Source organism: Durio zibethinus, chromosome 3 (genome assembly GCF_047325235.1).
Source record: "Durio zibethinus cultivar Kanyao isolate XHJ-2024 chromosome 3, ASM4732523v1, whole genome shotgun sequence".
Lineage (NCBI taxonomy): Eukaryota > Viridiplantae > Streptophyta > Magnoliopsida > Malvales > Malvaceae > Durio > Durio zibethinus.
Genome location: NC_143164.1, coordinates 35,009,040 through 35,031,299, shown reverse-complemented (window position 1 = coordinate 35,031,299; position 22,260 = coordinate 35,009,040). Strand labels below are relative to the sequence as shown.

The following is a 22,260-nucleotide window of genomic DNA, read 5'->3' as shown; positions in this document are numbered from 1 at the left end:
AGCTGATTTCCCACAAACAATTAGTTTCTGAGGCTCTGTCCTCCTGCATCATTAGTGCAATGTCTTGGAAACAAAAAAGCAAGTCCTGTTTTTGTCCTACACCATATATATAGCAAAGACAATTTAATCAAAGCTCAATTAAGTTGGTTAGTACAAGTGCTTTACAAATCCGCAACTTTCCACTTGAAATTCAAGATTCTTGTTTAGTTCTCTAAACACTTTTAATTATAGAGAAAAGCAAAGAGAGAGGGAGACATATGGCTACTTTCAATGTCTATTCCACGAGTTTTGCAGCGTTTTTTATCACCGGAATCTTAATTTCCGGTGACAACCCGACCTTAGGATGCAAAGTGATGTTCAGGGTCTGATAACCGAACGTGGAACGTACTTACTAAAGGGGACCTCAAATGGATCCGTCTCAAGCATGCTTCGATGGCGTGAAGGATGCAGGGTCATATGATCAAAGAAATGCAATGCTTCACAGAGAGCAATGGCGCCTGTTTTGAGAACCTTGTAAAGTGGATCTTGGCTTGCAACATGAGTTTCTTTGTTGGTGTTTGAAGATTTGGGATTCTTGGGACAAAAAAAAAAAGTGGGTTTTTGGGGGATTGAAGAGAGACGAGAGTTTGCCTATTGGATTAGACTTTGAAGAAGATGATGGTAGAGCAACTCCATTAGCGGCTGAAGCAAAGGAGAGCATCGTTTTGGCTACCTTGTTTCAGGGGTTTTGGGGTTTCGTTAAAGAAGTTAGAGGATCCCAACAGCTGGATTTATCTTGCAATTTAAAACATAATATAATAGCATGATAGAAAATTCTTTTAAAAAATAATATAATGTAAAATTTTAATAAAAATATATATTATAAAATATAATTTTTATATAAAATATAATACAAATATATAAATTATTAATATTTTATATTATATAAATACACAAACTATCGTGTACTAATAATTGCAACTCAAATGTAAGTGAATATAAATATGAATTTTAATTTTCTCGGATCCCTGACCAGTGTCCCAAGAATGAGAAAATATAAAAAGGAAATAGCAATGCAGGGAAAAAAAGGGGAAATGTTTAAAAAAAATTAAAATTAATTACGTGATTAATTAATCATCAAGAAGTTACAAGTTTAATATATGGGGTTCATTTTTTCACAATTTGCTTGCATTTGATAAAAACTTTTTTCAACCACATGTACCTATGTTTACAAGACATTTTTTTTTCTTTCAAATTTCAAGCAATAATGTAAATTTGATTCCAATTTTCGAGCATTACCATCTTGTACCTATATCTTGGTCCCAAAAATATGTATATATGGCATGTAATGGTTTTGTTACACCTGAAAATGTACTTCAAATTTATAAGAAAGCAATGTGATCATATATATCTAATTAATCTTCAAATTTCCTATTTTTTACAATTATGATCGATTCACTTTGTTTTTAGACATTGTTATGAACTTACCTAGTTTTTTTATATAAAAAATCACAATCTAAAAATAAAAAATTATTTATATGTATTAAGATTTTATCCTGATTTATTGAATATCATTTTTTTTAAATGATTAAGCAAGCTAATCGAACTAAGTTCGGAATCATGAACCTTCTTAGTTATATGCTCCATTTCCACACCCAAAAATTCTATTGAAGCTTATGGATTTGGTTACGCACCAAGAAGTAGTTGGACAATATGGGAGACGAGTTGCATTGCCATGCATTTAGGTGTAGCAAGAAATCAGCTTATTACATCTGTCAGTGCTCGATCTTGATCGCAATGAAGATCCATGAAACCATCTGTTGCCTTTTAATTACCGGTTCTTCCAAACGGATATAACGATTAACATGCGCAGCTTCAAGGCGAAGAGTAATGGAAATTTTGTTTCTCGTATTGGGGTTATCAAACCAAGCAGAAAATTCTAGTTTCTGGAATTGTAAGACATGCAGAGAGGTAAGTATAAGCTTCAAATGACAAAATTCTGTTTAGCCTATTGTTTTACGCAATGCATTTATGTATGTAAATCGTTCATTCCCATACCTTTCCAGGATCATAACAGCAAACCTAGTTTCACACAGATCCTGGTTGCCTCTTCGATTGGCTTCATCATTGCAGCAGCAGTGCGGTTTTATCTTAGGAAGCTAAGGGATCAAAGGATCATCCCTCGCCTAAGATTAAAGCACAAAGGCCACGGCCGCAATGAAAAGCTCGAACGTTTCTCTCACTACGTAGGTAAATTATGTGATCACTTGTTTTTTCCTTATCCAATTACATTTTCTTTTGGTACATAGAAGACCTAACCTGGGAATAGTCTTAGGAGAAATGATTACAGATGTTAGGATTCAAACACTATTTATATTAGATGTTATTTTTTAAGAGTGACCGCTTGAATCAACTAAGCTAAGCTCCAAGTTCACATATTTCAAGCCCTTTGTCGCTCTCACTTTTATACGTGTCTTACTATTTCCAGCTAGGCAGATGGGATTTAAGGATAGAAGAGAATGCCCTTTGCTCTGCAAGTTAGCATCAGAATACATCAGGAAATCCGAAGGTTGTGAAGATGATATATATACATTCTTCTCCAATGAGCCAGATGTGGATTCCCTCTTTGTTAAGCTTATAGAGGAATTTGAGAGAAGCATTCTTAGTTATTTTGCATTCCATTGGAGCCATGCAGATCTTATGACTAGTCAGGTAATAAACATCTATATATATCTTGGAGGAATGTATAAATGTTAGAATTTTGATGATTGATGAAGAATGACTCATTCTTCTTCTTTTCTTTCCTTCTTTTTTTTTGTGTATTCGATGGGAACATAGAGTAAATGAATTGTTTTGTGTCACATTCATTCAGGTATTAAGTTCTGATGCTGAACCCAAGAAAAAGCTCAAGCAGATTTTCATGGCAGCAACTAGGTTAGCCATTATTGTTCTGTTCATTGTTATTGTCAGATCATAATAACTAGATTGAAATATATATTGAAATGAGGTAGACAATTTTGAATATCCCTCCAAGAAAATTGCATGATATAATCAGAATAAAACTCAGTTCTAGTATCTTTTCTAATATAGGGAACAAAGATTTGAGAGGGTGACAAAAAATCTGAAGGTGGCTAGAGTTTTCACTACATTGGTGGAAGAAATGAAAGCAATGGGGCTTACATCAACTGATGACTCCCAATGTACAGAGGTGATGGCTCCAGTGGCTCACAGTGATAGAAGTCCAGTGCTGCTATTCATGGGAGGTGGGATGGGAGCCGGGAAGAGCACCGTGCTTAAGGACATCCTCAAAGAGTAAGCCCCGTACCCTAAAAAAATAAGAGTAAGACCAACTGAATAATTTGTAGTATTTCAATGTTTTAAGAGGTGGAGGAAGGATTGAAATGAAAAAGGTTTAGCTTACATATAAACTTAAGCTTAACCACTGTTTCATTTGAAGAGCATTTTTTTCTTCCCAGATTCTTAGAGAGCTTTTAAACATTCTATATTGAAAATCAAAGAGCATTCAACTAACGAAAAAGATGATATGTCGAATGTTAAAAAACATAGACACACGATTACTCTCCTTTTGCTCCTGCTTCTGGTAACCATTCTGTCAAATAGATGTTATTTACAATTTGCTTTGAAATTAGTCGTAAATATGAGCAATTACAAGAACTAATGTCAAAGTGTTTTGCATAAAATATGAGCAGACCATTCTGGGCAGGATCAGCGGGGAATGCAGTTGTGATTGAGGCAGATGCATTCAAAGAATCAGATGTCATCTACAGAGCCCTCAGCTCCAAAGGCCATGCGGACATGGTCCGTACAGCTGAATTAGTAAGAATCAATTTCTCAGCCTCATCCGCTTTTGGAACTTGTAGTTCACCCACTCCTTTCTTTAGCAAACTGAAATTCCATCAGTCATATGGTATCATTTCAGGTCTAATGACCTTGTCTCACACAGCGCCATGATAGCTAGGCGAATGGATATACTTAAGGACACTTTGACCTATTGACAATGGCATAGGCTTAATGACTGAAACTGGTTTTACAATACAACAGCAACAAGCTGAGTTTTCTCCCACCATGGACAATAGTTCATATTGATTTTACATATAACTGGAATTTTGCAAAAACAAGACTTCAATGCATTTCCCTATTTCATTCATCCATGTGGATCCTATGAATGGCATCTCTATCACACAAGCTAGTTGCACTTTAGGCCAAAAATTTTGAGATCAAACATCTCATAAAATACTAGCTTGCTTTTCTGTTTTATGCGCATATGTTTTAGTAATTAACCAGACATAAATCCATGAAGCCTGAACAAATGGTTGAGCCGTATTACAAACAGAAGGTATTAAATGTCAACATTCTAGCAAAGCATACGTGAATGGCATCTGGTACAGGTAATGTTCCTGCCACCCGTAATGCAAAGGTCCTCTGTAATTGCTTTGTGAGCTACTCTGAGGTTGTAGTTTATTCCATCAATCTGTAACCAGTTACCATCATCCTAGTAGCTATACCCTGCAATATCCTACCACTGCCGCATTCCTAGAAGAGTTTCCCTTCCACGTCACTTTTGCATTTAGTAGCTGGTCCATTCCTGAATAAGTATCACTACATTCTATGGCTATAAATATATCTTTCGTTTTCTTCTCCCCACTAAGTCATCATAGACTCATATATGAAAACCGAAACAAACAACACCACCTTAAATGTACAAAGCAACAAAAATTACTTCATACAGGTACATGAATAATTTGATAACACTTGAATGCTTCTTATGGTATTACCAAACTGGAGCTGGGTTTTTACTTAACTCTTGTACTGATTTATGATTACTTAAGAACTATATTACCCAATAACAATTATTACAAACAGGTGCACCAATCATCTACAGATGCAGCATCATCCCTTCTAGTGACAGCACTAAATGAAGGGAGGGATGTGATCATGGATGGAACACTCTCCTGGATACCATTTGTTGTGCAAACAATAACTATGGCCAGATGTGTCCATCGCCGCCGATATCGTATGGGTTCTGGTTACAGGCAAGGACCTGATGGGACAGTAACTGAGAACTACTGGGAACAAATCGAAGAAGATCAAGTGCAAGAAGGAGGGAAAAAAAGGAAGCCATACAGAATAGAGCTGGTCGGGGTTGTTTGTGAAGCCTATTTAGCTGTTATTAGAGGCATAAGGTATGGTACACATACAAAAACAATAAAGTTTAGTTGTCTTACATTTTCATTTTTCATTTTTCAGCTACATAGCAAGAAGTCTTTTTCCAGTTACCCTGAGATACTGATTTTATCGAGGAATTCAATATTTTTAGGAGAGCTATAATGTGTAGACGAGCTGTAAGGGTGAAGTCACAATTGAAATCCCACAAGAGATTTGCAAATGCATTTCCAACATACTGCCAACTGGTTGACAACGCTAGACTATATTGCACCAATGCTTTGGAAGGTCCACCTAAGGTGAATTCACTATCCCTCATTCTTAGTGTTAATTTCTCTAGTTTCCCTGGGCACTTAATCAGGTGACATAGAGTTGAAAGGAACATCATAGTTCTCTTAAGAATTTTAACTCTGGAACCTAAGGTCAGAACAGCTGGAACAGAACCTGGATATATTAGAACAGAACCTAAGGTGAATGTACATCGTTTGACCTTTCAATACAGGAGATTCAATTGCTGGTTCTAAATTAGATGAGGACAATTGGCTTTCTGTTAAAGCCATGAACCCTGCTTAATCATGGATATCAGCATAATCCAGGAATAGACAAATAAAATTAAGCAGGAACTTGTATTCACAGCAAAATTACTCCATGCAATCAAGTATGTAATATTGACATAACAATGTTTGTGAAGTTGATAGGATGGAAAGACAGAGACAAGACTTTGCTAGTTGATCCAGATGAGATTGGCTGTTTAAAGAAGGTGAGCAGGCTGAATGAAGAAGCAGAGTCCATATATGAACTTTACAAGTACCCCAACCCTGCTTGTGAATCTGGTTCAATTTGGAAAGACATTGTATTATCACCTTCTAGATTAAATGTTCAACAAGAGCTGAAGTATACCATCCAGAAAGTGGAAAGAATGGCACAGCTCTAATGGGGTTTCAAACTTATGAACAAAAAATGCAGGCTTAAGGAGGCGTCTCAAACCTTTTGCTATATTCATGACCAGGAATGTTTACCGAGGTTGTATTAAGATCATGAAGCTTATATGTAAAATTATTGTTAGTAGCTAAGCTCAGTTCAGACTGTGAAACTGAAAAACAGAATATTTCCATTAATTGTTTCAAAGAATCTGCTAGTATCAGTAGGTGTGGGGCTTAATATTGGAACTCCAAAAGGGAATTAAAAAAAGAGCAATTAAAGATTCAACTTAAGCAAGACAAATTTTCTTCACAATTCAATGAATGCAGACTGAGCATGGTTTCTACTGCCATCAAATTTAAAGATTTTCTTAGATTAAACATGCATCCATACAAACAGTGCACAACAACGACAAAAGAAAGAAAATGGATGTTAGTTTTCAAGCCAGAAACAAACAGAACAAATACAATAAGAACCAAGAAGGTACTGCTCCTTTTATGAATATTTTTGAATTATTATCTCAAAGCCAGGAATTAACTGGGTGGCATTTCTCATTCAAGCACTCATTAAAGTCTAGGAAGTATCTTCTGCACAAAAGATCTATAGTATCTATTTCACTTTTTTCATTAAGCTTCAATCGATATGCTAAATCAGAAGCAATTATTTATCCTAATGACATCTTTATAATCCGTTTCTTTCAGATATAATGTTCACAGTGGGGAAACAGGTATTAAAGAACCCTTAAAACATTCAGAACCTTAAACCTTTCATCTCTGGCATGAAATGTGGGTGACATCCGACTGACAGAAGAAAATTAAATTACACAAATGACATAAATAACTATCGCAGCAGTACATGTGACATCCGACTGGCACTTGTAAAGTTTCATCTTTCTGTTAAAATGTGATTAAATTGATAGAAGGAAAAAAAAAAAAAAATTGACCCAAAGAAGGTCGTTATACGGTTATGATCATTATTTTTCCACCCGACTTTCACGAATTTCAATACCTTAAAAATAAAATATATGTTGGAAATTAACCTTAACTATGGCTACTGGCATTTTTACCTGTTTCGAATCAGTGTTGCTGTAAAGAAGTTTAAACCTTCAATCTTTCCAAGCAACGAAAAACCCTAATTTTTGAATTTGCAATCTATTGGTAACGAGTAGAAAACGAAAACGAATAAAAACAAAATTAAAAAATATATATCTGAGCCCTGATGTTATCTCGTAATCCGTTCAACTGAAAATTACATCTAAAAACTGTTTCAACAACCACTAACGAAATTAAAAATTTAACCTCCAGAAAAAAAAAAAAAAAGAAAAAAGTCAAAGAAAAGTTTAAAAAAGAAAGACTAAGATCCGATGTCCTATTTTAATGGGTAAACATGGACCCAAATACACCCACCAACTTCACGCGAATTTACAAAACCACCCCTTGATTGACTAGCCTCTCATTCTTTTTTCTCTCATTTCTTTCCTCTCTTCGACCTGGCTTTCTTCGCCGGTGACTTTACGCTCTTCGCCGGAGCCCTTTTGGGCGCGGGAGCCTTCTTCGGAGCAGGCTTAGGGGCAGCCGCCCTCTTGCCAGGAGACGTCCTTGTTGAAGTCCTGGCAACCTTAGCCGGCTTCTCCTTAGGCTTGGGCTTAGGTTTGGCTACAGCTTTTGACTTGGTAGCGGCAGTAGTCTTCGGCTTCAATGTTGCCACCGCCTTTGTCTTTGTTGTAGTAGACTTAGCCTTAGAAGCAGCCTTGGGTTTAGCCGCTCGTTTAGTCTTTGTCTTAGAAGCAGTTTTTGTCTTTGCTGGAGCTTTGGATGCAGGTTTTGTACTCTTCCCTTGCTTCGGCTTCGAACCAGGTTTAGACTTCGCCCTAGTAGCCGCTGGCTTCTTCTTAACCAGAGCAGAAGCATATGTACTCGGCTTCGAAGACCTAGCCGCTGGAAGTTTAAACGAATTCTTAACCTTAATCAGCTTCCCAGCAGCCACAACTTTCTTCAAATGGAAAAGCAAAAGCTTCTTAAAATTTCCAGGAAGATGCTTCTGTTTATCTTCAATGAATTTACCAATGGCGTACTGGCTTGAACCTGTCTTCTCTTTCAAAGTAACGATTGCATCCTTGATCATCTGTAACAAACCAATCAGGTATTTAAACGTAATCAGATCTAACATACAAAAAAAGACCAAACCAAACACAATAAAAAATTAGCTTTTAGGATTATGAAATACTTCTTCGTAAGGAGGATGAGAAGGAGAAGCTCGTGGCTTCTTAGGAGCTGCTGCTTTCTTGGCTTTGGGTTCTTTGGCTTTCTTTGCTTTGCCGTATTTCGAACCAGCTTTGGTCTCAGCGGACTTGGCTTCCGCCTGTTCGGGTGCTGAGTCAACCGCTACGGTTGGTTCCTCCGTGACCATTTGATAGATGAATGACAATTGCAGGGATCTGGTGTTTGTGCTAGGTTTAGGGTTTCAGCAGAAATTGGGAGATGGAAGATATGGATGTGTACCGATAATTTCGTTGCGTGAGTGCGGTGATGGAAATGAAGGGATTTAAATAGTCAAGTATTGAGAGAGACGGAATCCATAAGATAAAATTTTATTGGTGAAGACGACTAGCACGAGGATTGCAGTCTTTCGTAATTTTAAATGTGGACCGTTGGATAACGCGCTATCTACGGTTGAAGATATAAGGGGGTGGAGGTGGAATGGGAAAGAATTGATGTTTCGGGCAGTTTAGGTGTGCTTTTGGTCTCGATTTATTTGAGTATAACTTGACTTATAATTAATGAAATTTTGTGAAGTTTTTTCGATTATGTAGTTCATTCTCTAAGCTTTCTAATGAATATTTTTACGCATTTTTTAGGCAATTCGTTTGAGAGAATTTTGATTTCAAAGCTGCATTGGTCAAAACTAGGGTTTACCATGATGTTATTGTGGTTTCGGAGGATTTTAGGAGAATGCTTCATATGAATCTCAAATTTTTGCATCTCATTGGATAAAAGAGTAACAAAGCAATCTAATGCTTCAAGAATCATTAAAATCGGTTAAGAATCAGATGGAAAACTATTGCTTGGAATGTTGTTGAAGTTGAACATGTCCTATTGATATTTGATAAATGTTACAACACATAAGTTATCTAGTTCATGGCAAACAAATTTGAAATAAATAAAAATAGAAATAACTTCTTTTGTTATGCTCTATATAAACATTAAATATGTTAATTGTGACTTTAAAATGTGAATCAAAGCAACATTTTACGATATGTCCATTTAACTTGTGAACATTTGCATGGCATGTATGTATAGCCCACTAATGTAGTCTAACATCACCTTTCTTACATTCAAGCTTTCATTTTACAAAATTTAATGTCTACCAAAGCATCTTATTTCATGACTACATACACCAAATTATGAAGCTAAAATACATTTTAGAGTGATATATTTTTGACTTGTTATATTATTTCATCTTTAATTATATCGTGACACCATATGCTCTACTCGAAATAACATAAAAAAGGAATTATGTATGCATTACATCTCTCCCAACTAGTTTACATATGACTCTTAATCCTTATTTGCTCTCTAACAAATGGGATACAAATATGCAACAATAGTATAGTAAGTATGTTGATGGCTTAAAAGCAAATTCTACATTATTAGTAAAAGTAATTGTTATATTGATTTTATGACACGATCCATATAGTGTATAATTTGATAATTTTTCTCACTTCTATGCAATAAAACTATACAAAAATTAAGTTATCTATTGACTTAACCAACTAAAAATAAAACACAATTTGTTATTGTAAACACATGACCATGTTGGCCTAAAGCAATATATATAGGAGAAAACTTTAATTAGTATTTCACATATCATGTCATAAAAAATAAAGCCAAACCAAGGGATCTAGAGACCAATTGGACGGTTTTCACTATATCAAAAGGTGTATTTTATGTATAGATCTCAAACCCCGAATGGTTATATTGCAATAGAACCACCAAGTTACCATCAATGTTAATCTTTTGTATAAAGAATGGTAACCTTGTAGAATTGGAAGTAATCATTTGAGATTAAGAACATAATGAGTAAGAAAACATCCTCAATGCCTTATTTGATGTTCTCACATATAAGATTTCCAATAAAATGGTGAGCGTTTTGTTATCTATACTAACTAGATAATTTTATCTATCATCTATTTTATCTTACCAATTATAGGATTAATAAGAACTCAAAGTAAAAATATAAACATTTAAATTTGAGATCCTTTTTTAATTTATTAATAATGAAAATTTTTAACTTCACAATAAAATTAAAAAATTATTATATATTTTATTTTTTTAATTTTTTTATTATACGTAAAAAATATGGATCTTGTTAATGGATATGATCATTTTTTTTTTAATTTATCTAATAGTTGTTAAATTGGTACTTTTTAAAATTTGACATCTCTGTACCATTTTAACATCTAAACTTGTCCATACACAACAAAATATAATATAAGATAAATTATACAATAGATCTCTATTTTTAGTCAAATGACGAAATTAGTTTCTCAATTTTAATGTGTTCAAATTAAATCTTTATACTTCAATGAATTGTTAAATTTAATCAAATTGTTAATGATTTAAACTTTTTCTATTAAAATTAATTGTATGACATTCTGAATTTTCTAATGTGAATTTATGTTTACGTAGTTGCTAACATTGTTGACATGTCAAGGTCACATGGTAAAAATGATGATGTGGAAAAATTCTTTTGCCATATCAACATTTTTCACATAAATTTTTGTCAAATTGTATGGCTTGTCCCTATACTTTGACTAAACGATGAAATTAGTACTTATACCTTAATAAATGTTCAAATTTAGTCCCTATATCTAAATTAATTATCGAATATAAGATTTAGCTTAAAAAAATAAAATACAAAAAATCTTTTCATTGCAAATAGATTGAGTCTTAACAAAGTCAATATATAGGTTAACACATGAGTTGCATTAGACCAGTCTTATAAAACAACGTCATTTCAACCTATTATAAAAATAAAAAATTATTTTTAAAATTTTCTCTTTTCTTCACTCTTTCATCCATGATTTCCTTTTACTTCTCTCAACAAGTCTCATTCAATGGACTCATATTTATGAGATTTTTAAAAACCAATGATTGAAAATTTTAATGTTCGTGGAAAAAATTTATCCAAAAAACTATTAATACTGAGAAATCGATCATCAACACCATCATTTTGTATCATTGTCCAAAGCAAAGCTGAGCATAATGACATAAAAATTCTAAACTTATAACCTCTAAAAAAAAATTTCTCAACAAAAAATTATTTCTAATTGTTTTTGTTTTTGTTGTGTTAACCTATCCATTATTGTTGAATTTTCAAAATTTTCCCAAATTAATTTTTCTAACAAATTTTCATATTTTCCTTATATTTTCAATTTTTGATTTTTTTTATTTTTTTTTTACTTTAACTTCTTGATTTTCACCAACTAAACAATAAAAAGAAATAAATAAATAAATAATAAAATATTTATGGGCCTTTAAATTTGGGCTTAAAATTCAACTTCACAATTAAAACCTAATTGATCCAAAAACAATTTTAGAACCTAATGTTAAGACAAGCCCATTTAATATATAAAAAATCTTCGAACAAAATAAAATATATGTAAACACCTAATTTTATCTAATCAATTCGAGTTTGTTTGATTTTTACACATGATTTAAACATTTCAATTTAAGCCAATTTAAGTATTCTAGTTGAACTCCAAATTATTTATTTTTGTATTGTTTTTGTATAGGCCAAAGCCTAGTCCAATTTAGTTTGGATCAATTTGAAATTAAGCTATATAGGCTCAAAAGCTCAAAGTGCAAGATTGAATTTAAAACCCAAAACTTAGAAATTAAATATTTGATTTTAAGGCCTAAATTTATTTATTTATTTATATATATATATTCAATTACTTTTATTAATTGATAACTTTAAATTAACAGATTCAAAACTTGTATATTTTTTCTCTTTTAGGCTATTTATTTTATCATATCTCTAATATTTTATGTTTGTTAATGTTGCTTTATGAATTGTGAAAAATAATAATTTATTAATAAATAAAATACACATAGATATATTCTTGAAAATTAATTTACTTGTGGATGCATGATGTTTGAATAAAAAATGAAATGTAGAAATTTTGTGATTCAAAAATGACTTTCAAAATAGGGTTTTATAAATTAAAATAGAATAATGTTTAAAAAAATGAATGGCATTGGAAACCCTACCTAGATGTTGGAGGGAATTCAAATCGTGTTTTGAAAATTTTAATTCTGCCTACATTTTGAGAAATTAAAAATTTAAAAATAATTTTAAAAATTAAAATAATAAAATAAATATAATTCCTTTACAAACAAATAATAATAATAATAATAATAATAATAATAATAATAATAATAAAACAAAATTGCTTATTTTTTATTTTTTTATTTTATTTTGGAAAAAAATCGAAAGAAAATAGTAGAGGATTAAATATGCATAGCATGGATTAAATTGGCTCTTTCAATTTTTAATTCACATCTACATCATTCATTTTGTCTCATTGCATTGAAAGTAGAACTTTTAATGAAAAAAGGGAATTATGAAAATGAACTTGTTTTGAAAGTTTACCTAGATGTTAGGGATAATTGAAAAAGTTCGGGTTATTAATCCTTCCCATTTTTCTCACAAGAAAAAATTCTAAAGCCTTAAAATTCCAAAACCCTAAAGCCCCAAAATCCTAAAACCTCGAAGCTCTAAAACCCTAAACCTTAAAACCTTGAAATCCTAAAAAATCAAAACCTTAAAATTCTAAAACTCTAAACCTTAAAACCCCGAAATTCTAAAACCTTAAAACTCAAAATCGTAAAACCTTAAACCTTGAAACCTCAAAACTCTAAAACCTAAAATCCTAAAACCTTAAAACCCCAAAATAAGACTCTAAGTCCAAAAAATCTACCAAGACCCTAAATTTAACTCAAACCCTAAATTCGACTCTCAACCCCAAATCATCACTTGAAAAAATCATTCAAACCCTAAAAACATCGGCCTAAGCCCACACCCAAAACTATCCCAAAATTCTAACGATACGTTTAAAAATCCCATATAAAGTAATTTTTTCTCAAATACTGCCTAAAAGATGGGGTTTTCCAAAATTTTTATTTCATTAAATTTTGCATACGATTCCTTAACCTGCAATAATAATAAGATTAAATGAAAAAGTAAAAAAAAATCACTAAAAATGATATCTTAAATATAAATAATCACACTTAAACTCTGTCTAAATATTGTGGAGTCAAGATAGTCTCATTATATTTAAAGACTCAATTTTAAAATTGTATTTCATCATCGTGCATAGCATCTATTAGCATACATGCATCTATTCATTATTGTTTGCACGCATTTCGTATGTTTATGCCTTTAATTATTGTTTGTTAGCTAATTGTACCATTATTAGCTTTTTCACATAAAAATATTTTTTTAAAATGTAATTTAAAAATGTGGAAGTATAAAATAAAATAAAAATAACATTCTGAGAGAAATAATTCTTGGTAATCTGCCAGATGTTAGAGAGTCACCAACAATTATCCTCTACAAAGAATGTTATTTTTATTTTTAAGGAGTGTTATGATAAATCTTAAGTAAAAAGAGTTATTTTTAAAATTATACCTAGATATTTGAGAATTTTAAAGTAAATCTTTAACTTAAAGATTTTCACAATATTCCCAAACAAATACCTTTAATAAAATTGATTTTTGTTTTTCTAAAATGAAAGGAATTATTCTTAAAATCCAAATTAAAACCATGTTATCCAATCCTGAAGATAAAGCATGATTAATTGGTACTAATTTTCATGGGCGTCGTTAGAATGTTAATCTTTTTCTATGCGTAACCGACTCTCAAACTTTAAATTCATTTTACTACTTTATTAAAATGCTAAACTTTTGGGTGATTAAACACACCATAAAAAATATCGGTAGCGACTCCCTCTAGTTTTTCTCGATTTTAAAATCTTTATGTCTAAAAGTCCCAAAACCATTATGACAATATATACAGTTGCTTTTATAGTTAATCGTGTATCTGGGTTTGTTGGGTTTATTGATTATGTGTTTCTTAATCTAACTTTTATGTTTCTATCATTTTTAAAGTTTTTTATTTTTTATATTTCAAAAATATTGAAAATAAAAATTAAAAAAAATCAAAAATCAAAATCAAACTCAAAATAAACAAATAAATAAAAGAATGATAAAGAAAAGATACAATTAAGTTTATATTGGACTTATAATCTAATTTGAGATTAACCCAATTTGTCAACTTAAGTCCAATTAATAATTCAAATATCCAAAAAAAAATCAAATATGAAAAAATGTCACAGTCAAATTAATAATTTATTTTTTATATGTTATTTTAAGTCAAATTTTAAATTCAATAATTAATTGATGTATAGAGATCAAATTTGAATACACATTAAAGTAGAATTACTAATTTCATAGTTTAACGAAAGTATAGGGACGAGTTGTACAATTTGAGAGAAGTTGGCATGAAAAATGGTGACGTGTTAAAAAATTTTGCCACATCATCATCTTTGACCATGTGGATTTTACACGTGAACAAAGTTAATGGTCACGTAAGCAAAAATGAAATGTTGGAAAAGTTAAAATGCCATGCCATTAATTTTAACAAAAAAAGTTTAAACCATTAATAATTTGACTAAATTCAACAATTAATTAAAGTATAAAGATCTGATTTGAACACATTAAGATAAAGAGATTAATTCCATCATTTAATTAAAGTACAAAAATCTATTGTATAATTTGACCTATAATATATAATAAAATATGTTGTATATAATATTTAGTATTAGTTAAAAATCAAGATAAGATATTATCAAATTTTTATATTATACAAATAGGTGGTACGTGCATGGCTTGTTTTTCCAAAAAAAAAAAATCCCTAAATCTATGACTTAGGTTAGATTCAACTTTTAGGCTATTCACTATTGTCACAACTAAATACTTAACTAATCAATAAAAAGTGTAAGTTATAATCGTTCATCGACTATTAAATGAATCATCCAACAAAATAATTATATAGCATTATTAATCACTACAAAAAAATGAAAAATTAGTGGTAGTTTTGTAGCAGCATTTCACTTATAAATGCTGCTAGCTTTTGTGTTTTTATAAAACTTAAGGCGTTTATTATAAAAAAGCCACTAACTATTTAAATAGTGGCATTTTTACTTATAAACGTCACCCAAGACTAGATATTAGTGACGTTTATCAACTAAAATGCCTTGAATAATCCTATCTTAAAAATTTCAATGAATACTAAATGCGTTTTTGGCAAAAAATGGCTTGAATAATCTAGTTAAAAAAATTAATAGGGGATTACTAAAAGCATTTTTGGCAGACAACACCTTGAATAATCCCCTAATAAAAAATGTACTCAATTTAAAAACGCCTTTAATAATTCCATAAAAAAATTTTACAAGATTATTGAAGGCATTTTGGGATTTGTAAAGTTGAAAAAGATGTGTTTTGCAAGATTTTAAAAAATGTCAAAGTTCTGGATGGCTATACATCAAATATATCAAGATGTGTGAATCTGAAAGAGTGAAAACTTTTTTCATTGAAGTCACATGATTATCACATTTTGATGCAAGACTTACTTTCAATTACTTTACATTCATCAATGTCAAAGCAAGTCACTTCTATGGTAATTGAATTGAGTAACATATTTAAATCTCTATGTGAAAAATGAATGAATGTGAAAGAGCTTAACAAACTTCAAGATCGAGCCATGATTACTTTATGCTATTTAGAGAAGATTTTTCTTTCAAACTTCTTCACTATTATGATGCATTTGGTTATCCACATCTCATATGAAGCAAAAGTTGGTGGGTTGATTTTTTATCGATAGAAGTATCCTATCGAAATGTATTATTTGTTAATAGATTGATTATGTTGTTATTGATGATCATGCCACTCTAGTTAAAAAGATACATGACTAATGTTTTATATGATAGGTTTTTGGAGAGGTTAAAATTTTATTCTCGTAACAAACGCTATCTGAAAGGTTCTATTGTTAAAGGATATTTAGCAAAAAAATATATGACATTTTGTTCTCATTATTTGGATAATGTTGAAACGAGATTTAATAGACCATCAAGAAATGTTGGTATGTAGCATACTGACTTTACCTATAACTATCTTTTTCAAAGTTTTGGACAACCAGTAGGCAAAGCTGACATGGTGGAATTAGATGATAAATCTTGGATACAAGCTCATCAATATGTTATTTTTCGTTATGACTCAATGGAATCATTTTGTACGTAAGTTTTCTTGCAAGGAAATAATTCATTCCATTAAGCATAGATTATTGTATTTTTCTTAATGTTAATACTTTACCATGATATTTTATAATGAGTATAAAAATAATTTGAGAGCTTGTACACATTATCGATGATTAAACCCTCAAGAGCTTGATAAGTTATTCATCGAAAACTTTCATGAATGGTTAAAAACAATTGTAAGTAATGCCATACTTCTCATTATAAGAAATCTATAAAGAATCGTTACGATATAACTAATATTAATAACATATATATATTTATTCCACCTTTATAGGTTTGGAGTGAAAGGCTTATTAGTGAAGAGATAAAGTGTCTTTTACAAGGTCCAAACAAGTTGTGAAACGATACAAAGGGTTCGTCATCAATGGATTCAGATTTCACACTAAATCTTATTAGAGATTTAGAAGTACAAAAAATTTAAGAGTTGTTGTTACTTCATCAACTACTAGCTATGCTATTGCTAGGAATATAAATCTTTTAAAGGAAAATGTTGACTATTATGGCATGATTAATAACATCATTAAGTTGAATTATTATGACAAGTGAAAAGTTATCTTATTTCAGTGTGATTGGGTTGATGTGAATAGTACAATTGGTATTACGAAAGATTAGTATGGATTTACACTTGTGAATTTTTTTTGATTAATTCACACTAGAAAACAGCTTATCAATGAACCATATATTTTTTTATCTCAAGTCAAACAAGTTTTTTATTCTGAAGATCCCAAAGAATTGGATTGGTTTGTTATTCTTCGAAACATACCTAAAGACTTATTTGATATAGGGTTAGATACCAGAAATGATGTTAAACATGGAATTGAATGTTATCCTTTTACTGAACAAAACTTAGATGAAAATATCTTCAGTACCTATGCTTAATAGGTCCACGAATATGTTAATGAAGACATTTATGAACCAGATGGATCATCTATTGTTGTAAAATTTTGGGACTGCCAAACATAAAGAATTTTAAAATAAAAAAAAAATAGAGGAAGTCACCACCAATCTTTTTTAGAGTGTAATTGACCACCCAAAAGTTTATCTTTTTAATAAAACTATAAAATTGGGTTTAAAATTTATCAAAAAGATAAATTTTGGTCTACAAAAACTAGGTTAGGTCCAGGAGTTGGTTACGAGTGAAAAAGAATTAGCACCCTCATAACGTCCATAAATTGTTACCATCTAATCATACACTATTTTCGATATTGGATGAAATGGTTTTTGATTTAAAATTTAATAATAATCCCATTTTTTATTATTTTAAAAGAAAGAAAATTAATTTTATCAAAATTCTTTATTTAGGAGTATTAAGAAAATCTTTAAGTTAAAGAATTATCTTAAAATTCTCCAACATTTAGACAGAATTTAAAATAACTCTTTTTACTTGAGATTTAATACAATATCCCTTAAAATGAAAATAACACTCTTTGCAAGAAATGATTGTTGGTAACTCTTTAATATCTAGGCAAAGTATCGAAAATTATTTTCTTAAAAATGTTATTTTTACTTTATTTTATAATATCACAATTTTAAAAGTAAGTAAATAAAAAAAATTTTTTTGCAAGAAAGTAAATAATGTTATTATCAGATAGCAAGTAAAAATTAAAGACAAATAAATGCAAACGAGTGTAAACAATAACAAATAAATGCATGTAAGACAATAGGTGCTGTGTATGATGATGAAATGCAAATTTGAAATTGGATTCTTAAATATAATAAGACCACTTTGACTCCTCAATATCTAGGCAGAGCTTAGGTATGACTATTCATATTTAAGATCCCATTTTATTATTATATTTTTCTATTAAAGCATATCATTTTATTGATAAAGCGAATTAAGGACTTATGTGAAAAAATTAATGGAATAAAGTTTTCGAAATGTCCCATCATCTAGGCGGCATTCGAGAACAAAACTACTCCACTTGCAATTTTTGCATGTATCCTTAGAGTTTCAGAATGATTTTGAATGCAAATATAGATCAAGGTTTTAAAGGTTAGAGTTTCAAGATTTTGAAGTTTTGGATTTTAGGGTTTTGATTTTAGGGTTTGGGGATTAGGGTTTAATTTTAGGTTTTGGAGATTAGGGTTTAATTTTAGGGTTTGGAGGTTTGGGGTTTTGATTTTAAGGTTTGAAGGGTTTAGGGATTAATTTTAGGGTTTGAAGGTTTGGGATTTTCATTTTAAGGTTTGGAGGATTTATGGTTTACTTTTAGGGTTTGAAGGTTTTAGGGATTTGATTTAAGGTTTGGAGGGTTTTGAAATTTAGGGTTTGGATTTTAAGGTTTAAGGAAAATGTGAACATCTCTAAAAATCTCCAACATCTAGGCATATTTTCGAAGCAAGTTTGATTTTTATAATTTTTAAAAATTAATTAAAGTTTTTCATATATTTCTTTTTTATTAAAATTTATTATTATTATTATTATTATTATTATTTTCTTTTATAAGTCTCCAACATCTAGGTGGAATTATATTTTAGGGTATGTTTTTATTTCCTTTAACATCTAGGTAGAGAAAATAAAATAAAAAATATTCTATTCTTATTCTTATTTTTTATATTATTATTATTTTTTAAGCATTTTTAGTATTTTTTTGTTATTATCCTATTTTGTTTTCATTTTATTATTATTAAAAATAATCAAATATTTATTCTAACAAATTTAAAATTTTATCATGCATAAATATTAAAAAATAAAACCCAAAATAACAAAAATAATAATGTAAAAAAAATAAAAACAATTCAAAAAATAATAATGTAAAAAAAATAAAAACAATTCAAAAAATAAAAAAATACCTAAACCAAATTGGTCAACGGTTTGGTCAAAGCTGATCTGGGCCGCTTGACGGTTTGGTAGTTCCAACTGGTTCAAACCAATTCACTGACGATTCATCTAGACCGATTGGAGGCTGGTTGAAGTGGGTCGTTGTGTCGAGTTGCGCGGATCTCAGGTCCACGCTAGATCCTCCTGGGTCTAAATGGCGTCATTTTTGGCTTTAGTGTTCTATATAAAGCCAATTTTTTTTACTCCATTTCAAACCTTTTAGCCAAAAAAAATTCAGAGCTTCAAGAGAGCTCCAAGAGCTCTGTCGGTGTTCGATCGTTAGTGCCCATGCCATCGTATCGACCACCTCGCCAACCGCCATCAGTGGTCATCGTCGATGGTTCCTTTCAGCACCCTCTTTTCAATCTGATCTTATTTTCACCGAAAATAACCTTGATCGACATAGATAAGCTTGAAGCTTTTGGTATCTTTTTTTTTAAAAAAACTAATATTGATGTATTTTTTCTTTTGTAGGTACTTTTTTGACACTAGGTTCATCGTTGATTCAGCGATGACTGTGTTTTTTATTTTTGTTGCCTTGTTCTTTTTTTTTTTTTGTATTTTGGCTTAGATGTTTGTTTGGTTTTCTTATGGGTAGGAAGTTTTGTGGGAGATTGGAGTTTTTGGGTGTTAAGGCTATGATAGGGGTCGGTGCTTGTGGGTAGAACACAGAAGCTTCAGGGGATAGAAGGATCGGTGCTTTGGGTCTTCAGGGTCTCCTTGATTGGGAGTTCAAACTTATTTTTGTAGAGATCTAAGATTAACAGGGCATGGGGTTATGGCATGGTGGTTCATGAGTGCTGATGAGGTGAATAGGATTTGCAGGGTATGGTAGGGTAAGGGTTTTGGCAGTGCAGGGTATGGTCGATGGGTGAACAGGGGGTGAACACTAGGGTGGGTGGCCAGTGGTGCCGTGTATGGCACCACTGGCACCCTAGTCTTTTATTTTTTTATTTTTTTAATTATTACATTTAATCATCAATTAATAAAAATATTAATAAATAAAATTTGAAAACAAAATTTAATCTAGTAGACCTGGATAAAATTCTGTGTCTATAGTTGTTCCTCTTAGCACATTACTGATAATCAAGAATATGACAAATATAAAGACATCAATTTTGTCTAGAATAACGATACAATTTTTCAAAAGTTTTTTTTTTTTGTTTTGGGATTGAATCACGAGTGAAGTGATAAAGAAAGTGACTGGGATAATATCGTAAGTCAAAAAATAAAAAACGACTAGGACAACAACGCAAGTCGAGAAAAAAAGGTGATCGGGACAACACCGCAAGTAGAATAATAAAAAAAATGACTGGGACAACACCGCGAGTCGAGAAATAAAGAATCGACTAAGACAACACCACAAGTCGAAATTATGCCTGGAGGTCTTAAAGATTATGCTTGAAGGTCTTAAAGAATTGATCAGAACAACACCACAAGTCAAAAAATAAAAAATCGATCGAGATAAACAGCGAATCAAAATTATGCCTAGAGGTCTTAAAAATTATGCCCAGAGGTCTTAGAAATCATGCCCTAAGGTTTTAAAGATTATGTCCGGAGGTCTTAGAAATCATGTCCTGAGGTTTTACAAAATCGATCGGAACAACACCGTAAGTCAAACAATAAAAAATCGATTGGGATAACACCACAAATCAAAATTATGCCCAGAGGTCTTAAAAATTATGCTCGGAGGTCTTAAAATTAATGCCCTGAGGTATTATAGAACCAACTGGGATAATACCGCAAGTTAAAAAATAAAGAATCGATCGAGACAACACCACGAATTAAAATTATGCCTGGAGGTCTTAAAAAATTATGTCATGAGGTCTTATAGAATCGACCGGGACAATATTGTAAGTTAAAAAATAAAGAATCGATCGAGATAATAATGTAAATCAAAATTATACTTGAAAGTCTTAAAGATTATGCCCGAAGGTCTTAGTAATCATGCCCGGATATTTTACAAAATCAACCGGGATAATATTGCAAGTCAAAAAATAAAGAATTGATTAAGATAACATCACGAATCGAAATTATGCCAAGAGATCTTAAAAATTATGCCAAGAGATCTTAAAGATTATGCCCGGAGATCTTACAAAATTGATCGGGATAACACCGTAAGTTAAAAAAAAATCGATTGGGTAACACCGTGAATCAAAATTATGTTTGAAGGTCTTAGAAATCTCAAAATTTTTGAATGCTCCTCTAATCAAAGGCCATGAAACTTTAAAAAATTTAAAATTTAAAGTGACTTTTCCCCAATCCAAGTTGATAAATGCCATCATGATACAAAAGTCTATTCTTATCAAATAATGCTAATGAAAATGTCAATGTGAATACAAATGTCAATGCAAATGCAAGAATGCGAATGGTTGAGGCAAATACATTTGACAATGACAATGTTTTTTTCATTTATATGCCCTTACAAATACTTTTTACTATGCAACTGCCACAATGCAAATGTAAATTTTCTTATGGTGCGAATGCAAATGTCTTATACAAGTGCAAATGTAAGTTATGCAAATATGAATGTCTTTCTTGTAATGCAGATGCAAGCAATGCAAATGCAAATGTCCTTTTAATGATGCACAGGTAAGTGATGCAACTATGAATGTCTTTTTTTTTTGTGATGTAGGTCAAATGTCTTTCTAATAATGCAAATGCAAAGACTTTTTTTACCCTTTTTTTTAAATCTTTGTTCAAATTTTTAATGTTTAATTTTCACCAAAATTGATTTCGGTATTATGTACAAAGTACTTAAATAATCTCTAAAATTTTTAAAAGTGATTAGAAAATTACCTCACATAAAGTATCTTTGCAATCAATGAAAAAAAGTTACAACTCAAGACTTTTAAATCTCTTGAAAATTGATGACTACTATTTAAAATACTTGTGGATGGGAGGGTAATTGACAATTCAACTCTTTTCACTGGTGGGCATATCTCATGAAAAGCTCGACGAGGGTTGCAAAAATTTT

The 22,260-nt window shown here is 31.0% G+C and overlaps 2 protein-coding genes across 3 annotated transcripts; one reads left to right on the top strand and one right to left on the bottom strand.

The window, feature by feature from the left end:
• Positions 1 to 1,679: 1,679 nt before the first annotated feature.
• LOC111283525 (calmodulin calcium-dependent NAD kinase-like) lies at positions 1,680 to 6,467 on the top strand. 2 transcript variants are annotated; one of them, XM_089758664.1, is made up of 9 exons: positions 1,680 to 1,950; positions 2,076 to 2,229; positions 2,468 to 2,691; positions 2,852 to 2,913; positions 3,070 to 3,291; positions 3,690 to 3,816; positions 4,864 to 5,183; positions 5,318 to 5,462; positions 5,855 to 6,467. In XM_089758664.1, the coding sequence occupies exons 1-9, from the start codon at positions 1,870 to 1,872 to the stop codon at positions 6,095 to 6,097; spliced, it is 1,578 nt and encodes a 525-aa protein (XP_089614790.1). In that variant the 5' UTR covers positions 1,680 to 1,869; the 3' UTR covers positions 6,098 to 6,467. The 2 variants fall into 2 exon arrangements, with proteins under 2 accessions (XP_089614790.1, XP_022727861.2); XM_022872126.2 differs by having other exon boundaries at positions 1,680 to 2,229.
• An 810-nt stretch (positions 6,468 to 7,277) lies between these two features.
• LOC111283436 (uncharacterized) lies at positions 7,278 to 8,602 on the bottom strand. The gene is made up of 2 exons (XM_022872000.2): positions 8,311 to 8,602; positions 7,278 to 8,208 (listed from the first exon to the last, which is right to left on the bottom strand). The coding sequence occupies exons 1-2, from the start codon at positions 8,491 to 8,493 to the stop codon at positions 7,552 to 7,554; spliced, it is 840 nt and encodes a 279-aa protein (XP_022727735.2). The 5' UTR covers positions 8,494 to 8,602; the 3' UTR covers positions 7,278 to 7,551.
• Between the last annotated feature and the right edge of the window lie 13,658 nt (positions 8,603 to 22,260).